The sequence below is a fragment of the Dipodomys merriami genome, unplaced genomic scaffold (assembly GCF_024711535.1).
Source record: "Dipodomys merriami isolate MVZ:Mamm:240054 unplaced genomic scaffold, mDipMer1.0.p SCAF_35, whole genome shotgun sequence".
Taxonomy (NCBI): Eukaryota; Metazoa; Chordata; class Mammalia; order Rodentia; family Heteromyidae; genus Dipodomys; species Dipodomys merriami.
Genome location: NW_027205048.1, coordinates 10814950 through 10835891, shown reverse-complemented (window position 1 = coordinate 10835891; position 20942 = coordinate 10814950). Strand labels below are relative to the sequence as shown.

Here is a 20942-nt window from a genome sequence, read left to right as displayed (position 1 = left end):
CAAACAAAAAAACCCAACCACTTTCCTCTTTGAAATATAAATCAGAAAAAATCAAAAGCAGAGAAAAAAAAATCCTAATTTACAAACCTGCCTTCCAGAGACAATCACTGTTAACACATGGGGTACATACCCCTCCATACTTTTCAAGTAAATAAAAAGTCTTATTACCCAAATAATTTTATCATATAATTTTATTTCTCAGCCATGAGGAGAAACTGTTGACAAGAAAGGGTGTCAGGCTCTTCCTTATAAACAGGGATAAAAGAAGTGAACACGTGGTACTTGTATTCCCAAGGCAAAGTAGGGCATCAATTATCTGTCACCCTAAATCACGCAGTGTCCCAACCAGATAATTAATTTTTTATAGAACACCAAATAACCAGAAAAGTCACTTCTCTAAGTATGGGATGTTCTCGCTTCCTTTTGATCTTCATTGTGGGTACTATGAACACACTTTCTCTTTATTTTCCTTCTCTATGACCTCAAAAGTCCACTCTAGTACATTTTTATGAGCCCTTAGCTTGCAGCTTTCTGCTAATCTTCCCTACTCCTGCCTCAATCCCTCTTTATCTACTGCTAGGGCATGGAGTCCATCAGTCCAGAGGACCCATTCCTAGAAACACCAGGGCCTCTGCCCTTAGAGCCTGCCAAAGCCCTGGGTTGCTCCTTGACCTCTGCTGAAAAAGGCCACTGGGCTCAGACAGCTTCTCCCTTGAGCTTCTAATCTGTCCCACTTTATTTCACATACACCAACTTAATGAAATACTCGCCATTTGGCCATGAGTCCAAGAGACACAATTCAATGCCATAACCGGGATTACAGCATTCGGGTTATCCTTTGGGATTATTCAACATCACACTATTCAAAAGATGTGTCTGTAGTCCCAGTTATTTGGGAGAATGAAGGAGGCAGAAAACTTAAGCTGACAAGTTTGAGACCAGCCCGGGCTATTCTCAAGAGAAAAAAAAGAAAGAAAGAAAAGAAAAAGAAGGAAAAAGACAATGAATAAAAAAAAAAATTAAACAAAAAAACCCTCAAATTTGTTTCTTTCTTTTTTTTTTTTCAGTCGTGGGGCTGAAGTCAGAACCTGATGCTGTTCCTGAGCCCTTTTTATTCAAGGATAGCACTCTTCTATTTTAAATCATAGCACCACTTCCAGTTTTCTGGTGGTTAATTGGAGATAAGAGTCTCACAGACTTTCCTGAGCTGGCTTCAATTGAACCATGATCCTTAGATCTCAGTCTTCTGAATAGCTAGAATAACAGGCATAAGCCACTGGTAACTGGCTTTGAGAGTTTTAAAACTAAAAATATCACTTTCAAATACAAGGCCCTGCAGCTGGGAAGGTAGCTCAGTGATAGAGTGCTTGCCTTGCATGCATGAGGCCCTGGGTTCAATTCCTCAGCACCACATAAGCAGAAAAAGCCGGAAGTGGTGCTGTGGCTCAAGTGGTAGAGTGCTAGCCTTGAGCTGAAGAGCTGAGGGACAGCGCCCAGGCCCAGAGTTCAGGCTCCATGACCAGCAAAAAACACACAAAACAAAAAACACAAGGCCCTGTGTCTGCTAGCATTTTTCTACTTTTCAGATATATTTCCTTTGTGCATATGTGATACTGGGATTTGAACTCAGGGCCTCATGCTTGCCCAGCAGGCTCTCTACCACTTGAGCCACTCCACTAGTCTTGTGGATTTCCAGTTCCCATTCTTCTCTGTGAACTTCACTTGCACTCCTCTATATTACTCAGTTCATTTTCCAACAAGGAAAAGCATTGGGAAAACCTGTTGGTATCCTTCACCAGTTAAGATTAGTTGAGATCTACTCAGTCCAAGAAATAGACTTCTCATTAGCATCAAGTATACATGAAATAATGACCTCAAAACCCTGCTAGTAGTGGAAACAAAGGAGGAAGCAACAATGCTTGATAAGCAATGTGCTCATTACCTTGCTCATGTAATTGTAACCCCTTTGTATGGTATTTTCACAAAAAAAAAAACAATTCTAAAAAAACAAACAAACAAACCTGCTAGACTCACTTCAGAGGCACTTTCTGAGGGAACTAATATACCTGCAACACTCACAACTGTTTCAAACTCACACTGCCCTCATGTATTCCAACTACTTCCCCAACATTCCTAGCAGATTCACATATACTTCAAACTTAGTAAGCCTTAAGTGGATGGATTACTTTTACCCCCATGTATCCTTTTACCAGACCTCACTATCCCAACAGGTCACCAGTGTCCACCTACATTGCAACAAGAATCTTCAAGGCTCTCAACCACTTCCTCTCTCTCAGACCTTTCATTCAGCCATCCAGGAAATACTTAAATAGTACCCACTACATGCCAGGTTCAGAGCCCAGTCTTGAGCTAACACTGAACAAGAATGGACCTCTGTGCTAACAGACAGCTTTCTCTTCGGAGCCCTTCATATCAATGTGGCTCCCCCATAGGAACTATTAACTCCCTAGTATATGAAGTCATGACCTCCTAGAGCCACACCCCTGCAATACTCTAGTCAGTGACCCATTTGAAGAAGACAGAGGGCACTGGGAAGGACAGAAGAAAGGACAAAAGGAGAGGTCCACCCTGTTCCATGTCACCCATCAATATTCTGCCAGATCTTCTTCAGGTTTCCTCACACCTCCATACTCCTTCATTTCTATGTATCCTTTAGGCTCAACTCAGATACCATGTCCTATGAGGACCTATGGCCTAAGGGACCTATCTTGCCTATTCCATCAGTTGAGACCCACAGCATTTGCAGCAGCCTATCCAACCTTCTTTCTGGCTATTGTGAAGTGCATCATACATGCTTACCAGGGGAGTATCTGTGTAGATATACATACTGTGCAGCCATTACGGACAGAACTGTCTGCTATCTGTGATTCCTGACACCTGGAACAGGGTCTGACAAACAGATGATCCTCAGTTCCTGTCTGTACAATCTATGAAATTGCTTCCTAGTTATCTATTTTGCCCCCAGGGATAGTTTCTTCTTTGTCTCTGGATATGATCTAAAGGGGTCTCTAACTATGAAACCCTTTTTTAGAGGGGAAAAAATATTTGTACATAAAGTCCTAAAAATGGTTAATGGTCCTACAAAAATATGTAAGTTCTGGCCAGGTACCAGTGGCTCATGCCTGTAAATCCTATCTAATAGAAGGCTAAGATCTAGATGACCACAGTTTGGAAGGGTGGGGCAGAAAAGTCCTCAAGATTCTATCTCCAATTATTCAGTGAAAAGCTGGGCTTGGAGGTATAGCTCAAGGGGTACACACAGCCAAGCAATCAAGCTGAATGAGCTTGTGTACTATGGGCTGAACTCAAAGCCACCAAGAAACAAGAGTTTAAAGACAGGAGTAAGCTGGACACCGGTGGCTCAGTCCTATAATCCTAGCTACTCAGGAGACTGAGATCTGAGGATTGTGGTTCAAAGCCAGCAGGAAGTCTGTGGGACTCTTTTTTTTTTTTTCCTGTGGGACTCTTATCTCCAGTTAACCACCAAAAAAACTGGAAGTGGAGCTGTAGCTCAAAGTGGTAGAGCACTAGCCTTGAGCAAAAGAGCTCAGAGACAGCACCCAAGCCCTCCGTTCACACCTCAAAACCAACAGAGAGAGAGAGAGAGAGAGAGAGAGAGAGAGAGAGATGGAGACAGAGACAGAGACAGAGACAGAGACAGGGAGGGAGGAGGGAGGGAGAGAGGAAAGAAAACGTAAGTGTGGTTAAAACAGGTGTGCTCAAAAATTGAAAATGTCTAGTTTTTATACACACTGGCCAAATACAATATAGTGAGGAGATGAACAAGAGCTAAACAATACTTTTGAGGCAGATGACCTAAAACCCTTCAGCAAATCCTGATCTACTCCTCAGCCCTCTCACAGCACTTCTGCCAGCCATACCAATTCTTCACCAAAGACAACACCATCTAACATTCCAATCACAGCCTAAATGACACATGTGAAATCCGATGCCTTGCCTCCCACTCACTTAGCAAATATCTACCCAATATGGCTTTTCCAGGCACAGGACATACACCTTGCTTGCATACAGAGCTTACATTCTAGGGGGGGGGGGGGTAGGATAAACAAGCATGGGTACATGTCAGGTAGATAGTAACAAGCACCAGGAAATACAAACAAAGGACAGTTCTCCATAAAGCTGTTTCCTGCATGTCTTTCTCCACTTCTCCGGGAAACTTTCCTTGGTCTCACAAGCAGAAACAAATCATTCACTGAGGGGAAGGGGAGGAAACCTCAGCATGTAATAAGGACATAGGTGCTAAACACTGGACACGATCCTGGAAATAAAAGGGCCCAAGGAGGGAGGCAGACATGCTCCATTGACAAACATTTACCTAGCACTACCTGCCAAGCATTATTTACTTGGTGTTTTACCAACATCAACTCACTTCTCACAACAACCCTATGAATCTGAACACTCATTGAAACTGCAGCACAAACGGAGACTGTAACATGCCTGAGGTCATGCAGCAAGGTTCTGGGCTCCCAAGACACTACGGTCTGCGTTGTGCCGCCCCAGCATCACACAGCAAGGGCCCTGGACAATACGAACAGCTGGCGGGGCGCACAGGAGTGCGGCCTGGGAGAACAAAACGCTTCGTGGACGTCTTGGAAAATGAGGACGGCTTTCTGTACCGACACTCCGCAACCTCTCACACCCACATTCTTCCAGGAGTTAGTCTGCGGTGTCCGAAAAAGCGGGACGCTGTCCATCCTGGAAGAGGCCTGCTGCCGCCTCCCAGGAGATAGCCTGGCTCACGTTCCAGGGCGATGCTGTCTGGCCCGCACACTTCCGGTCCGCACCCGGCAGGGTCCCAGGGCCCGTGCTCGAGCACTCGGGAAAACTTGGAACGGGAGGGGGGGTGCAGGGGTCCCCACGCGGAGCACAAGCTCCATCACCGGCCCCGCCTCCGAGATCTCAGACCCCGGCCCCCCCAAACCACCGCCGGCCCCGACCCGCGGCCCCGCGCGCCCCAACGCCGCCCCCCAGACCGCCTCCCCCTCACTACCTCCGGGCAGGAGCAGGGAGGCCGAGGCGGCCGCCGCCTGCGTGACGGGGATGAAGGGCACGTGGAAACTGAACTCCGTGGCCGAGGAGGAGAAGAGTAAGTTAGTGCCCGCCGAGGAGGTGGAGGCGCCGCCGCCGTTACTCTTCCTCTCGGCCATGGCCGCGGCCCCCCGTCCGTTACACGTCTCCGGGAAGCCGGTGCTGCACCACGGGCCGGAAACCAGTCACCTCTGGCCAGCGCACTTCCGCATTTGCGCATAGGGACCGGAAGGCAAGGCAGCTCCAGTTCGGAAATACTCCCGAAGTAGCCTGTAGCTTGGGGCTGCCAGAAGCCAAGATGGCGGCACTGGCTTCGCCTCGAAGCCTAGCACGTGAAGCCCTCAGCGGCTGCGCAGGTGCGGCTTGAAACCGTGGAGCGAAGGTGGGGCCCGAAACTGGGAGGGAGAGAGGTTCGATCCTCCAATCTGCTCCGGGTCGGCTCCGCATCCGAGCACAACTGACCTTGGACGTCTTCGATTGCGGGGTCGCTTCATGAAAGCAACGAGGGGACAGCTGTCTTTGTGGTTTGGTGTGGAAGGGGGGGCGGTTATTTTTTGAGACAGTCTCACCATATTGCCCGGGAATAATTAGCCTGGCTGGCCTCCTCCGACCGGTGCTTCCAGGTGTACCCCACCATGCGGCACTTGATGGGCGACTTTAACTGGCAAATATATGTGTATATATATATATATGTGTGTGTGCACACACACACATATATATATATATCCTATCTACCTCTTTTATATTGAAGTACACTGAATATCGTCCCTCAAATCAGCCACTTTAGTATTGGGATTTTCTTGGGCTGAAAGCAAAAACGAACGAAGGAATGAAAGAAAAAGGAGGAAGAGAAGGAAGGAATAGAAGTGGAGGGGTGGCTCAAGGGTAAGCCTCTAGAGCTCAGTCGTGCTGAGTTCAAAGCCCCAGAGCGGCCCCCCCGCGTCCCCGTGCGGCGTACACGCACCAAATGCACACCCCGACACAATCCACACACACTAACTACACACACACACACCCAAACCCCACAAATACAGACCAAGCGCCAAGCACACACCCGAACGGGCGCGTGCGCACACACAGAAAAACGAGGTGGAGGGGCAGACGCAAAATGCCGCTTCACCCACCACCCGCGGCCGCCAGGCGCTGCACTTCCCGGCCCTGTGCAGGGCTCCGCAAGTGAGCTAACGAAGGCCAGTGTCCCCGCCAGGCCAGCACGAGGGGACCGACAGCCGGCCCGCGCCGCCCTCAGCCCGCTAGGCCCGGCTCAGCTCGCGCCGCCTCCTGGTTTGCCCTTCCCCAGCCCGTCTCCAAGATGGCGAGCGCCCCGTCGAGGCCCCGCCCACCTCCCCGCCGGGGCCGCGCCTCTCCTCCCGCCTCCCCGCCGGGACCGCGCCCCTCCGCCTCCCTCCCCGCCGGGGCCGCGCCCCTCCAGCCAGGGCCGCGCCGCGCGCTCCCGCCGTCCTCGGCCCGCGAGGCCGGGCCCTGCGTCTGCCGCTTGTCTTTCCTGCCACTGCCGGTCTCCAAGAGGGCGGGCGTCTCGTCGCCACCCCGCCCCGCCCCACCCCGCCCCTCCCCCGGAGAACCGGCCCGCGCCCTGCTCCGCCGGGGCCGCGCCGCGCGCTCCCCCTCCCCGCCGGGGCCGCGCCGTGCGCTCCCGCCGCCCCTCCCGCTCCAGCTCCACCCAGGTCGCCGGCAGCGCGGTCGGCGGCGGCTGTTTCCCGCCATTGTGCGAAGTGGAGGCTGCGGCCCGAGCGCCGCGCCCACGGTGGTCAGCACTTCCTCGGCGTCCGCCGCCGCCGCGCCCGGAGGCCCCAGCAGGCCGCGGCCCTCGGCCCGCCGTGCGCGGGAGGGCGCGGACCAGGAGCGGCCGAGCCTGTGCGGAGGCCCGCGGGTCGGGTCGGCCCGGCCCTCGGCGACATGCCCTGCGGAGAGGACTGGCTCAGCCACCCGCTCGGGATCGTGCAGGGCTTCTTCGGTGAGTGGCGCGCCCGGGGCGGCTGGCCGAGCCGACGGGCGCCGCGGTGCCGCCCCACGCGGGACCACCTGCGGGCTGCCGCGGGCCCGCGCGGCCTGGCGGCCCGGGCTCCGACCGCCTCCACCGGGCTGCAGGTGCCGCCGCCGCGCCCGGGGCCGCCTCGCCGTCGGCGGGGGCGCCGCGGCGCGCGCTCGCGGGGAGACGGACGGCCCGGCTCCCCCGCCGGCCACCCAGCCCCGGAGCCGCGGACTCGGACGGGATCCGGGAGCCCGGGCGGAGGGAAGCCGCTCAGGGTTATTGCCAAACTTCCGGCGTGCGGGGGGCGTGCTCGCCCCTCCGCCCCGAAGTTGACTTCACCGCGGCCTGGCGGACAGCTCGGGGAGCTCGGGGTGAAGGCGGGGGCCGAGTTCCGCCCGGTGGAACGCGCGGCTCTGGTGCCAAAGCCCGGGGGGGGGGGGTGGCAGGTGAGCCGCTTCCCGGGATCGCCCGGTGGAGCGAACCGGGCCGGCTGGGGCTCAGTGACCGCGGCGGCTGCGCCGGACGGACGCACGCTCGTCCGTCCCTCGTCCCCTGGGCCTGCGATCCCCACCCCATTCCCCAGTCTCCGCGCTTGAGGCGTGGCGGTGGAGTCAGACTCTGGCCTGGCGTTCCGGTGAGGTCGCCGCACCTGACTTGCCTGGAGTTAGAGTTGCTAGCTGCCCTTAGCTCGTCCTGAGCGGCCGGGGGTGTCGATCCGAGGTGGAGCGTGTGTTTAATCCCTCGGAATCCCCCCTACCCCCCAAAAAAGACACCCCATCCTATCCTACGGGATATCGGGGAGAGGACGAGGAAGTAAGAAGCTAGACTCCTCTGCAGCCAAAACCAAAGTCCGGAAATGTGTTTCTTACAGTTCCCGCCGCGATTTGTCGGGTTTTGCCTCTAATTCTAACTAGTTAATTTGGTTTCCCAGGCTGAAACGAAAGGCAGCCTTAAAAGATAATAGCCGATGAACGCTAACGACCTCGTGAATTAAAAAGAAACTCTGTAATGAACTATGTCATTTGTGGTCAGGGACGAGGTGGGGGGAAACTGGGGTGGGGGGAAACTGGGGGAAAACGAAGGGGTGACATTGTTCCAAAAAGAAGTTTGCTCATGACCTAACTTACGAAACGGTAACCCCTCCGTACAACACCTAATAATAACAAAATATTTTTAAAAAAAAAATCCCTCTGAGCCAGGCTCCGGAAGCGCAAGCCTGTAATCTTAGCTACTTAGGAGGCTGAGATCTCAGGATCTCAATTCAAAGACGTGGGGAACTGGAACTTGTGGGAGACTCCTATCTCCCAAGTAACTACTAAAAATAGCCGGAAGTGGAGGTGTGGTTCTAGTGGGAGTGTGCTAGCCTTGAGCACCAGAGCACAGGGCTAGCGCTGAGCCCAAGCTCTGGGCAGACAGACACCCACCGATTCTGGTGGGGTGCCCGTGGTGAGTGCATATAACCAACCCTACCTACTGAGGGGCCTGAGTCAGTTCTGAGGATTGCAGTTCCAGGCCAGCCCAAGCAGGAAAGTCTGTGAGATTCATCTCCAATAAACCATTAAAAAGCCAGAGTTGGGGGGTGTGTGAGGGAGGGGGGTGGGAAGGTGGCTCAGCCTCGCATGCATGAGGCCCTGGGTTCGATTCCTCAGCACCACATAAACAGAAAAAGCCGGAAGTGGCGCTGTGGCTCAAGTGGTAGAGCGCTCACCTTGAGCTGAAGAGCACCAGGACAGCGCCTAGGCCCAAAGTTCAGGCCCCACAACCAACCAAAAAAAAAAAAAGCCAGAGTTTGGGGCTATGGCTCAAATTGTAGAACACCAGCCTTGAGTAAAAGAAGATCAGGGACAGCACCCAGGCCCTGAGTTCAGACTGGCACTTTAAAAAAAAAAGCCTCTGTACATACTAGGAAAGGGAGTATGGGTTGTGGCAACGCTCAGTGGTAGAGTGAAGGCATGCCTGACATGCTGGAGGCCCTGGACTCAGTCGGGGAGAAAAGGACTACATTGGGAACTGTATTCCATGACTACATTGTAATAATTGATCATCATAATGAGTACTTGGACCAAGAGCTGGTGTTCAAAATAATAGACCTAAAATACCAGGCAAAGGTGAAATTGCAGTATCAGTTTAAGAGAGTGCAGGGCTTTGCAGAGGGGAGGGAACGTGTTGTTTTTGTTTTCTGCCAGTACTGTGGCTTGAACTCAGGGTCCAGGTGCTGTTCATTAGCTTTTTTGCTCAAGCTGATGTTCTACCACTTGAGCCACAGCTCCACTTTCTGCTTTTTAGTGGTTAAATGGAGACCTATACACTAATATAGTCACCACTTGTAGCTATTTAACTTTGTCACAATTTAATGTTTGGTGCCACCACATTTCCAGTGTCTCAGTAGCTAGAGGACAGTAGAGACTACTGGATTCAGTAGCATACGTGTAGAATATTGATGTCACCTGCACATTCTGGTGTACAGTGTAGTTCTAGAGTACTTTGAGTATGTGGTAGGTACTAGTTTTTTGATAATTGCCTACTTAGTATTGTCTTTCAGAATCTGATTTCTGACATATCTTGGCAGCACTGGTTCTTGAAATTCCTGAATCCATCCGTGATTTTCATCTCCAAAGCTAGAGTCACACATCAGGTTTTGTTAGTCCCTCTCTGGGTAACTGGGATAGTCTCCTAACTCGTTCATGTTCCTCTCTCCACACTGGGACCAAGTCCCCCAAGGAAACTTCCTATTAGTATCTCATTAGCTCCAGACCTTTTTAAAGGGGCATGTGAGGCCCTTGTTGGTTTCACCTCCGCTTGGTTCTCAGACTTTTCTTATATTCTCCTTCAGTCTATGATTTCGAGCCACACCTGTAGGTCTTCTGCATCTGCTGTTTACCTTGTCTGTTCCTCCTCCAGTGTCAAGTTCACTTTCCTGGTTAAATCTTTTCCTTGGGAGCTAAGTTAGGTTAGGTAGAGCCTGCTTCATGTTACTTGTTTGCTGTATATCCCTGAAAATTAGCATGTGAAACACATCGTTGAAATGGCCTGTTTCTTGGGTTCTTTTGCTAGATTTTGACTGCAAACTCAGGGACTGTGTCTGCATTGTTCACTACTGTATACTCATTGTCCAAAGTACTCCTGGCACATTGAAAAATGCTCAGTAGACATTTATTGAACAGCAACAGTGGAAAGACTGATGAGTGGTGTAAATTGGGTGTCTGGCCACAAACCTCAGTTTAGAGCAGAGCAGTTGTGATGGGCCTGTGCTGGTCCAGAGAATATGAGATATGAGTTACTTTCACATGTAAAGCCGAATTCTTGCTCAGATCTAAGAAAGTTTGAAATTGTGTAGGTGGCCAGTCAACTATATGAATCATATTTCATCTTTATAAGCAGCTTGTTTTGAGTTTATATCTGCCATATTATAGTTGCTAATACATAAATTGTTCCCTGTGAGCTTTTATTACATGTTTTTAATTGTTTATTTCTAATTCCTAACTCATTTTATATACAGAATATTAGGCCCTACGGTTTAAGGATTTAGGAATATAATTCAGATCGTTATGGGGTTCATTATATGTGATATGGATGGCTTAATCTCTACTGTGATTATTCATTACTAATCCAGGTTCAATTGCTTCCCTTAAACTAAGGCAGAGACCTAAAATTTAAAAAAAGATTTTTTGGATGAGGGGGGTACGGTCCTGGAGCTTGAACTCTGGGCCTGGGCATTGTCCCTGAGCTCTCCAGCTCAAGGTGAGTGTTCTACCACTTGAGCCACAGTGCCACTTCCTGTTTTCTGTTGGTTAATTGGAGATAAGAGTCTCATGGACTGCCTGAGCTGACTTTGAACTGTGATCCTCAGATCTCAGCCTCCTGAGTAACTAGGATTGCAGGCGTGAGCCACCAGTACCCAGCTAAATAGTTGTTCTTTGACTATAATTTGAATTAGTAATTAATTCTGTGTGGGGCTTGAACTCAAGGCCTGGGTGCTGTCCCTGAGGTTTTGTGCGCAAGGCCAGTACTATACCACTTTAGCCCCAGCTCGACTTCCACCTTTTAATGGTTAGTTAGAGATGAGAGTTTCACAGATGTTCCTGCTCAGGCTGACTTCTAACCGTAATCCTCAGATCTCAGCCTCCTGGTAGCTAATATCACCAACATGAGCCACTGGCACCTCGGTGCTTTTTTTTTTTCTTTTCTTTTTGTTCAAATTAGAATTTCACTGTTTTATCCCAATCTGGCCTCTAACTTTCAGGTTCAAATCATCCTCTTGCCTCAACCTCTGAGTAGCTAGCACTACAGGCTTGTACCACCATGCCCAGTCATAACTACTTTTAATTTCACAGTTAGGAATGCACTTGGGCACAGGTGCCTCTCTCCTGTATGTAATCGAGCTATTAAGGGGGCTGAGATCTGAGGATCACTACTCAAAGCCAGTCTGGGCAGGAAAAGTCCATGAGATTCATATCTCCAATTAAACAGCAAAATTCTAGGAGTAGGAATAGTAGAATGCCAGCCTTGAGCAAAGAAGCCAAGAGAGAGCACAAGGCCCTGAGTTTAAGCCCCAGTACAGGCATGGACTGGAAAAGGAAAAAGAAGAAAGAGGAATACTTTATCAACTCAAAAGTATTAGCTGGGCCAGATCATTAAAGTTCTTTAGTTATATCTAACCAGACTACCTCACATTAAAAAAAAAAAATCACAATATTATGGTAGAAGCAGGAAGGATTGGACATTTCAGTACTAGCATTTTAGAGGATTTAAAGTAATAGGAAGAGCCACCAGAAGTTGTTATGCTTTTTATTACCACTGTGAGTCTTTATGCCCTTATTCCTTATCATCTGTCCTTTGATCTCTTCTACCAACTTTCCTTTGGCTGATCTGATAAAAGTAATTTGTTGTGGACTACCTTAAACCCCAAAGACAGGGATTCCAGAGGACTGAATAGACTCAGGAACTAGGTTAGCAGAAGTCCAAGCAACTTTTCTTGATTTTTCTCTCTTTTAGGCTCTGTTCATCTCTGCATGCTGACTTTCTGTTTCACTTCAGATTCATTTCTTAGTTTCAATCCACACTGGCTTAATCCCAAACTCTAGGAATAGAAAACCTGGTTGACCCTGTGGAGTTGGGCTATGGCCATGGCAGATTCATCACTATTGAGGCCCACGTTTCAATAGTGGGCACGTTCTCAGAGGAAGTGGATTGGGCAGCTAGGAAAATGTGCTTGGAGTGTTTTGACTTTGTTTGTATGTGCAATGCTTGGGATCAAATCTAGGGACTTGCACATGCTGACCCCTCTACTACTGGCCTATATCCTAGCCCAAGTTATTACAAAATTAGAAAAAGTAATTTGGTCACGGTTTAAAAATATCCAGCGCTGGAGGCAAGGCTCAGCAGTAGAGGGCCTGCCAAGTGAATGATATCCTGAGTTCAAAACCCAGTACTACCAAAAAGTAGAAATAAAAGAAATTATAAGAACCAACATGATGATACTGAATTTGTAAAAGTGTGTTATTACCCATTGAGATAAGTGCCCTTAACTGTGTGCCATCAGCTCTTTTTTACTTCTTCATGAACATTTTTTCATTGTCTTCTTCACAAAGCCCCCCATTTTAAAACGCACATTTTAGTGGTGTTTAGTGTCTTTATAGTGTTCCACCATCAACCACTATCATGTCCTGATAAGACTACTTTGTTGTTGAAGGGGTAGTACTACTTGGTCCTTTTTTTTTTTTTTTTTTCATTTTAGTGTCTTGCTTTGTAGCACAGGCTGGCCTCAAACTTGGAATCCTCCTGCCTGAGTCTCCCTCCCAGTGCTGAGAGCCATGATTTTTTTTATACCATATTACTCAGTTAACTCTTTAAACTTTATTTATTTTGCTTGCTGTGTTGCCCATGCTGGCTGGCCCCATTACTGGGCTCAAGTGATTCTAAAGTAGCTTGGACTGGTAAGCGTACATTATGACACCTAGTTTAACTGATAGTTCATAGAGATTTTTTTGTTGTTGTTGGTCATAGGGCTTGAACTCTGGGCCTGGGTGCTGCCCCTCAGCTCTTTAGCTCAAAGCGAGATCTCTACCACTTGAGATACAGCCCCACTTCAGTTTTCTGGTGGTTAATTATAAATAAGAGTCTCGTGGACTTTCTTGCTTGGGCTGGCTTTGAACCACAGTCCTCAGATCTCAGCCACCTTAGTAGCTAGGATTACAGGTCTGAGCCGCCGGTACCCAGCTGTATAGATTTTTCATGTTTATCTTTTGTGAAATTGGCCTGCAACTTTGTAAATTCTTGTGAGGAGAGTAGGAGGAATGATTAGCTACTGTTTCTTTTTTGTTCTATTGCTATTAGAAACATTGTTCTTTGACAGAAATGTGAGGAAAATGAGAATGCAGTCTTCCAGTCTTCTGTGAGTTTTGACAATATATATTCTTTCAGAAATTTGTATACTTAATCCAAACACACATTCTGCTCAGCAAGTGCTTGTGCAGTGTTGGCCAAGAGAAAGCATAGCCTGGGATATAGACAAATAGCAGCAACTCCAGAGGTAGAATTACCCAAGTATACTCACTTACCAAGATGAAAGTAGATTGGGACCCAGAAGCCGAAAGAAACAGGAAAATCCAAACTTGAGAGAAGGACACTCACAAACACTGGGAAAGATGCCCAAGGGAAATCCTTAAGAATTCTGAACTAAACCAATGGCAAACACAAATCAGCCAAATGTGCTTAGAGGCACTATGTGTATTAATGGAAGAGAGGAAAGATCTCAAGTCCATAATTTAAACTTCCATGTATGAAGTGAGAAATGAAGACTACAACCGAATAGTAAAGATAGCAGAAATTAAGAAATAAGGTTGAAAACAAGTCAATTAAAGTTCTTTTCTTTTTCCTTCCCCTCTTCCCTCCCTCCCTTTCACTCCTCCCTCCTTCTTCCCCCCTCCCTGTTTTGGTGTTACTAGGGACTTAACTCAGGGGCTTATGCATATAAGACATGCTTTTTTTTAATATACCATTGTTACATCCCTCATCCTTCCTTTTCAATATCAATAAAATTGATATAAGTCTAGTCAAACTGACAAAGGGACAAAAGATAAAAGGAAGAAAAATTGTCATTATCAGGAAGGACAGCAGTGAGGTAATTCCAGGGTATATGGCACGAAAAGACGAATGCACACAAGTCACTGCTATCCACAGCAATTTCAGCAAAGTGGCTTGTTCTCCAAGCGTCACTGTGTTACTGTAACCTTCCTGTTTCTGCTATAACTGATTACAGTACATTAAGACAGTGAATTTATTATTTTATAGTTCTGGAAACCAAAAATTTCACTGGGATAAAACCAGCTGGCAGCAGGACTTGAATTCCTGTCTGCAGGCTTTAGGAGAGAGACTGTCTTTTTCTAGGGTTTGGACCCACCTCCATGTCATTACTTGTGGCCCCTTTTCATCTTTAAGGCCAGCACATTGAGTTCCTTCATCTTGCTGTTCTTTTTTTCTTTCACCTTCCACATATAAGAACCTTGTAGTGCCTGTGGCTCACGCCTGTAATCCTAGCTACTCAGGAGACTGAGATCTGAGGATCAGGGTTCAAAGCCAGCCCAGGCAGGAAAGGCCATGAAACTCTTATCTCCAATAAACCACCAGAAAACCAGAAGTGGCTCTGTAGAGCACTATCCTTGAGCTGAAGAGCTCGAGGGACCGTGCTTAGGCCCAGAATTCAAGCCCCATGACTGACAAAAAAAAAAAAAAAAGAACCCTGTTATTACATTGAATTTCCCTGTTTTAGGTAGCTGCTAGTGAACCTTAATTTGGTCTACCATATTAATTCCCCTGTGCCATGTAAGCTGTAGTCAGGTTCTGGGTTTGCAGGCTGACTTCGAGAGCTCCTTGTGATGTGTGTGGCCTCACTGCCTTGCTCTTCCAGGCACTTTGTCCTCCAAGTACTTGACCTTGTTGTGCCCCTCCTTGTTTTTGCGGTACCCTTAGTGTTTGTACCCTCAGAGTCCTCTGCATCTGTATAACCTTAACATGCTTTGGTTCTTCACCTCTTCCAGAAGCGCACTCCAAAGTGCTTTTAGTCATTCATTTTTCTTTTTTGCTTTTAGCTGTTCTGTCCATGGTTCCTTCTGCTCTAGATGCCTTTGTGGCACCTGGCTTTAGGTTATTTCAAGCTACTATTGTATAAGGATTAAGGCAACTTCTTTGACAGACCAATCAAACTAGTCGTTTGGGAAGTTTGGTATTGTCTCATTACTCTGGTTTCTTGGAAGGCTGAATAAACAGCTTAGTTTTTTTTGGGTTAGGAGGAACTTCAGCATGGATAGCTCCATAAAGACTAGTCCCAGATTCAATATCCTCCTGCTTCAGCCCCCTGAGTCCTGGGATTTAGAGGTGTGTGCTTTCATACCTGGCCTTGTTTTTTATTTAAAGGGTTTGTATTGTGAAATATCAATGCCATATCTCCAGAACTGCAAAAGAGGAAAACTAAATCACTTAAAGGTATAAAGAGTTTGAGGAGCCTCTCAGATTAAAAAGACTTGATAACTAGATGCAATAAATGATCCTAAACTGGACCTGAACTGTCTATGGCTCATGCCTATAAATCCTGGTAACTCAAGAGATTGAGATCTTAGAATGGAGGTTCAAAGCCAGCCCAGCAGAAATGCTAGGCTGGGGATGTGGTTCAAGTGGCAGAGTGCCAGATGGGAGCAAAAAAGGTGAAAAGATAGAGCATGAAGGTAAGGCCCTGAGTTTAAGCCCCAGAACAGCAAAAGAAAAAGGGGGGGCGGTTTAAGTCTAATGACCAATTGGAATACGAATAGTAGATGGAAATACTGTAAGTATTACATCCGTTTTGAATTTCCTGAGCTTGATAATAATTTTGTGGCTATAGAAGATAGTCTTAAGAGACACACAGTGAATAATGTAGAGGTAAAAATACGTGATACATTTAACTTAGATAAATACAAGAGAGAACAAATGATAGCAAACAGAGCAAGGACACGTGTGCTCTGAGCTATTTATGTTTAAAAGGCTGCTCTTCATTTCAAGGCTGCTGTTGGTTTGTTTTTGATCAACATAGGTAGTTAATGAAGGGAGGGCTCTTGTAAGCCCTTGCTGACCCAGGAGGCCAGCCTCATCCTCTGCAGCTGTTGGCAGCTGAGTCTGCAGTGCCCAGCGCTCGGTGGGGCAGCATCTCGGGTGTTTGATGAGGGCCGCAGACACTGAAATGAATGTCTTTACCTCAGTAGCAAATTCCAGTTCTGCTTTAACTGAGTAAGCTAATGAGTGACTTACCAGGACCTAGTCTGTTATTATACATTGTACCTTTACCTTTGAAAACTATATTTCTCTTTCAGCCCAAAATGGAGTTAATCCTGACTGGGAAAAGAAAGTTATTGAATACTTTAAGGAAAAGCTGAAGGAAAATAATGCTCCTAAATGGGTATGTGTTTAGCTATTTTAAGGAAGAGGGTTGGGCTGGCTACAGTTTTTCACAATAGAGCAGTATTCCACATGCAATTTTAAAGTATAGTTGAATGCATACTTCTGCCCTAAGTACATGTTTTAAAATGTTTTGATCTCACAAGTTGACAAAATTAAATGCTTCCATCTTTTTGCCTCTAGGTGGCAGTAACTGACTGTTACTTGCTAGGAAACTGGCTGTCAGAGCATCCATTGCCTTTGTTTCATTACCTTCATTTTAAAAGAACTATGATGAATGAGTTTTAAGAGGGACTCATCAAAGTAAATGCATTTCTGCTCATTGAAAAGGATTCAAAGCAGAGCATCCTTTTACATTATGGTCATGTGTTCTCTATCACACAGACCTATTCAGAGGGAACTTCTTTTGTCCAGCAGTTATGTTATATTGGCCTCTAAGAGCATTTGACTTTGTAATAGACCTAGATTTTGAGTGTGTATGGTGACAGTTTGTGTCTTGAGAGTGGGAGGAGTTGTTTGCATGGATGAACAAGTGCTTGAGATCTTATAGACAGGATATTTTATTATCTGTTTTCTTTAAAGGTACCATCATTGAATGAAGTTCCCCTTCATTATTTGAAACCTAATAGTTTTGTAAAATTTCGCTGCATGATCCAGGATATGTTTGACCCTGAATTTTACATGGGAGTTTATGAAACGGTTAACCAGAACACAAAAGCACGCGTATGTATTGATTTTTCTGTGGTACTTTCTCTTTATTAGTACGGTATTGATTATACTGATGTAATGATGTTATTTTTTGTTTTGGATCAAAGGTTCTTCATTTTGGAAAATACAGAGATGTAGCAGAGTGTGGGGTATGTATCTTTAAGATATAAAAGTTTTTAAGAGTATTTCTGTTGTGGTTTTCGTATTGTCTTTTAAAGATCTATTATACCCTGGCTACCAGTGGCTCTTGCCTGTAAATTCTAGCTACTCTGGAGGCTGAGATCTGAGGACTTTGGTTCTAAGCCAGCCCAGGTAGACAAATCCAAGAGACTCTTATTCTCCCATTAACCAGCAAAAAGTCAAAAGTGGAAATATGGCTCAAGTGGAAGAGTGCCAGCCTTGAACAAAAAAGCTAGGCAAGAGTGTTCAAACCTCAGTAACTAGCACCAATGAAAAAAGGATAAAAAAATGTATTAGAACAGGGATAAGGTATGTCTAGGCCTCAGGCTGCATGAAGTCCTTAAAATCATTTGATATACGAAGGGACAGACATGCAACACTTCTTGTCAGCTTCCTAAGATTATCTGTCCGTATTCATAATTTTGTAAGGGCCATAATGATGTTATAAATATCTAAATGGCCCTTGCACAAAAAAGGTTTCCCACCTCTGTTAGAGGTAATTATTATAAATAACAAAATTCTTTTCTCGTACCTATTTTGTTAAAAAAATAATATAAATTATATATTATATAACTATAATATATAAATATATTACATATATAATTATAATTTATCAATTGTTTTAAGTGAAAGTAATAACTTAGGCCTAGCAGACGCTCAGAAATTAAATAAACTTGCCTTGTGCCAGTGGCTCACGCCACTGGAGGCTGAGATCTGAAGATCTAAAGATCATGGTTCAAGCCAATCCAGGCAGGAAAGTTCACAAGACTCAGTGGAACTGTGGGTTAAGTGTAGAGCACTAGCCTTGAGTACCAAAGCTCAGAGACAGCACCCAAGCCTGAGTTCAAGTCCCAAGGCTTGGTACCAAAAAGAAAATAATAATAATTAAATCCTGCTTTTTCTATTTCTTTTGAGGGTATGGGTGATTGAATCCATGTGCTCACACATGCTAAGCATATGTTCTACCATTAAGCCAAACTTTTACTTTAAAATACACACAATTTCTGACCACCTTTTTTGGTGGTGAAAAGAAATAATAGAAGAAACTCTTACAAAAGCAGTGGGAGAAAAAAGCGGAGTGGGCATATAAAGGTATCCATGAGAATAGTCCCAAGCTAGGAACTTACTAGACAAACAGGTATCGAGGAACTACAGGAATCTGTGTCTTTGATTTTCTGATAGCAGAACAGGCAACACAGTTAAGTTGAATTTCAGTCTTATACCTGCTCAGTGTGTCTGATGCTGTAGTTGGGTATGCTTCCAAGTTACTTCAAGTTTAATAGAATGATTACCATGTCAAAATAAATTGATTAACCAAAATTCTCCCCATTACTTGCCCCTTATGTTTTTCATGTGTTTTCTGTGGAAACACAGACCCTAACTGTCGACTGTTGAATGAAAGCAAGGATCTCTGTCAGGGCTGACTAGGCAGGGGTTCAGGTAAAACCTCAGTAGAAGGGAGATCTCCATGGAATGACCTATGTTCTAACTCTAATTCTCTATATAGAATCAGGGGTTTGGGGTGCGAATGTGTGCATGCATTACGTGTGCATGCTAGGGGTCAAGCATAGGGCTTTAATGCATGCTAGGCAAGTGCTCTGTCACTGACGTACATCCCAACATCCGATTGAGTTTTATAACCTAGAACCCACTGTATTAAGGATTTGAGAGAGGTAGTATTTTGATTATTGCATTTGAAATAATTAAGTCAATTTTCCTTTCAAAAACAACATGTTGAGAAGCCAGGCCTGGTGTACACACCGTTACCACACTGATTACTCTGAAGAGTGACACAGGGCATCATGAGTTTCAGGCTAGCCTGGACTACATAGTAAGACCCTGTCCCAAAACAAAATCACGCACGCACATGCACGCATGATAGTGCTGGAACTTGAATTCATGGCCTTGTGCTCCTAACTTTTCCACTTGAGGTACTCTACCACTTCTAATTCCAAGTTTTTGCTGATTGTTTGGAGAATAAGTGTCTCAGATTTCTCTGCCTGAGCTAATTTTGAACCACAATCCTCAGGAATGAGGTACTGGCTCCCAGTTTAAATTAACTTTACAATTTATGTATTTACTATGGTTTACAATTTATATATTTATATGGTTTTATAAGTAACAAAATTTAGTTGATCTTTTTAAACTTGTTTTTCTCAAGAATTTAAAAATACTTCTGTGTATGTCATAGCCTCAACAAGAACTTGATTTAAACTCTCCAAGATCTACCACATTGGAAAGACAGACTTTCTACTGTGTTCCAGTGCCTGGGGAGTCTACGTGGGTAAAAGAAATATCCTTTATCTGAACCTTACTATGTGTTGAATGGCTCCTAATTTTTTTTAGTTAAAAAGACTGTGATTAAGTTTTCAAGGTTTTCATCTTTTTACCCTAGTAATATTAGCTGGGAAAGTTTTCCACTTTGTTTACAAAATGTGACTTTATTTTAATACAAATGCCAAATTTTATGGTATGTTCCTGTGATGAAATATTGTTTAAAAAAAATTGAGGTAGCTGGATACTGGGGCTCATGCCTGTAATCCTAGCTATTCGGGAGGCTAAGATATGATGGTCATGCTCCAAAGCAGCCCAGCTAGGACAGTCCATGAGACTCTTATCCAGTTAATTACCAGAAAACTGGAAATGGAGCTGTGGCTCAAAGTGGTAGAGTGCTAGGCTTGAGCAGAAAATCTCAGGGACAATGTCCAGGCCCTCAACTGACCAAAAAAAAAAAAAGAAAGAAAGAAAAGATTAGGTGTAAATAAATAGGGAAGGTTGGGAAGGTGGCTCCATGGTAGAGTGCTTGCTTGCCTTGCATGCCTAAGGCCCTGGGTTCAATTGTCAGCACCACATAAGCAGAAAAAGCGGAAGTGGCACTGTGGCTCAAGTGGTAGAGCGCTAAACTTGAGCTGAAGAGCTGAGGGACAGGACAGTGCCCAGGCCCAGAGTTCAAGCCCCATGACTGATAAAAATAAATGAATAAGGGCTGAAGGATTATTATGATGAGGTAAAAAAAATTTTCACATTAAAAATTTTTGCAATGTTAGAGATGAACCCAAGACCTTTTACATGCCCGGCAAGCATTCTACCATTGAACTAATAATTGCAGCCTTTCTAATTGTTCTTCTGGTGTTACTGGGCTTTGAACTCATGATTGCTAGGCAGGCATTATGCCAGACCCACACTTCTCACCATGTTTTTTGCTGGGTGTTTTTAAGATAGGGTGTCTCTTCCTGCCTGGGCTCCCCTAGACCCAGTCTACCTATTTTCAGCTTCCTGACGTTGACCGGGTGACAGTTGCACCCCTGTGATATTAAAGGAAAACAGCATATTGGTTTGTTACAAAGGAGCCTGGTTTTGTCGTTTGTTGTGTTTTTGCAGCTAAAGAGCTGTTTAGTAACAAAGCAGGAGCCCACTGGAGGGGTGAGGTGGTGGTCGGGGTAAGGACTGACTGTCATAGTCTCCTTTTCATTTACTTATTAACATTTTTGGTTAGTATCTCTTTCATGTACACTGGTCCTTCAGTGACTAGGATGAAGGCATGGATACCTGCATAGCCAGT

The 20942-nt window shown here is 45.9% G+C and overlaps 2 protein-coding genes across 5 annotated transcripts in view; one reads left to right on the top strand and one right to left on the bottom strand.

Moving 5' to 3' along the window:
- Positions 1-5247, bottom strand: part of Sec23ip (SEC23 interacting protein) — a 43511-nt gene extending 38264 nt beyond the window's left edge. For 2 of the 3 annotated variants that reach the window (XR_011365101.1, XM_069988158.1), the window contains exon 1: positions 5033-5247. Coding sequence is in view for 2 of the 3 variants with exons in the window: in XM_069988158.1 (XP_069844259.1) it covers positions 5033-5189 (157 nt within the window). In the remaining variant the exon portion in view is untranslated. The remainder of the gene's footprint in view (positions 1-5032) is intronic. The other variant, XM_069988157.1, reaches the window with a different exon arrangement.
- Positions 5248-6743: 1496 nt separating this feature from the next.
- Mcmbp (minichromosome maintenance complex binding protein) overlaps positions 6744-20942 on the top strand; it is a 32452-nt gene continuing 18253 nt past the window's right edge. For both annotated transcript variants that reach the window (XM_069988156.1, XM_069988155.1), the window contains exons 1-5: positions 6744-7045; positions 16408-16493; positions 17075-17215; positions 17308-17349; positions 19572-19673. In XM_069988156.1, the coding sequence (XP_069844257.1) occupies positions 6988-7045; positions 16408-16493; positions 17075-17215; positions 17308-17349; positions 19572-19673 (429 nt within the window). In that variant the 5' untranslated portion in view covers positions 6744-6987. The remainder of the gene's footprint in view (positions 7046-16407; positions 16494-17074; positions 17216-17307; positions 17350-19571; positions 19674-20942) is intronic.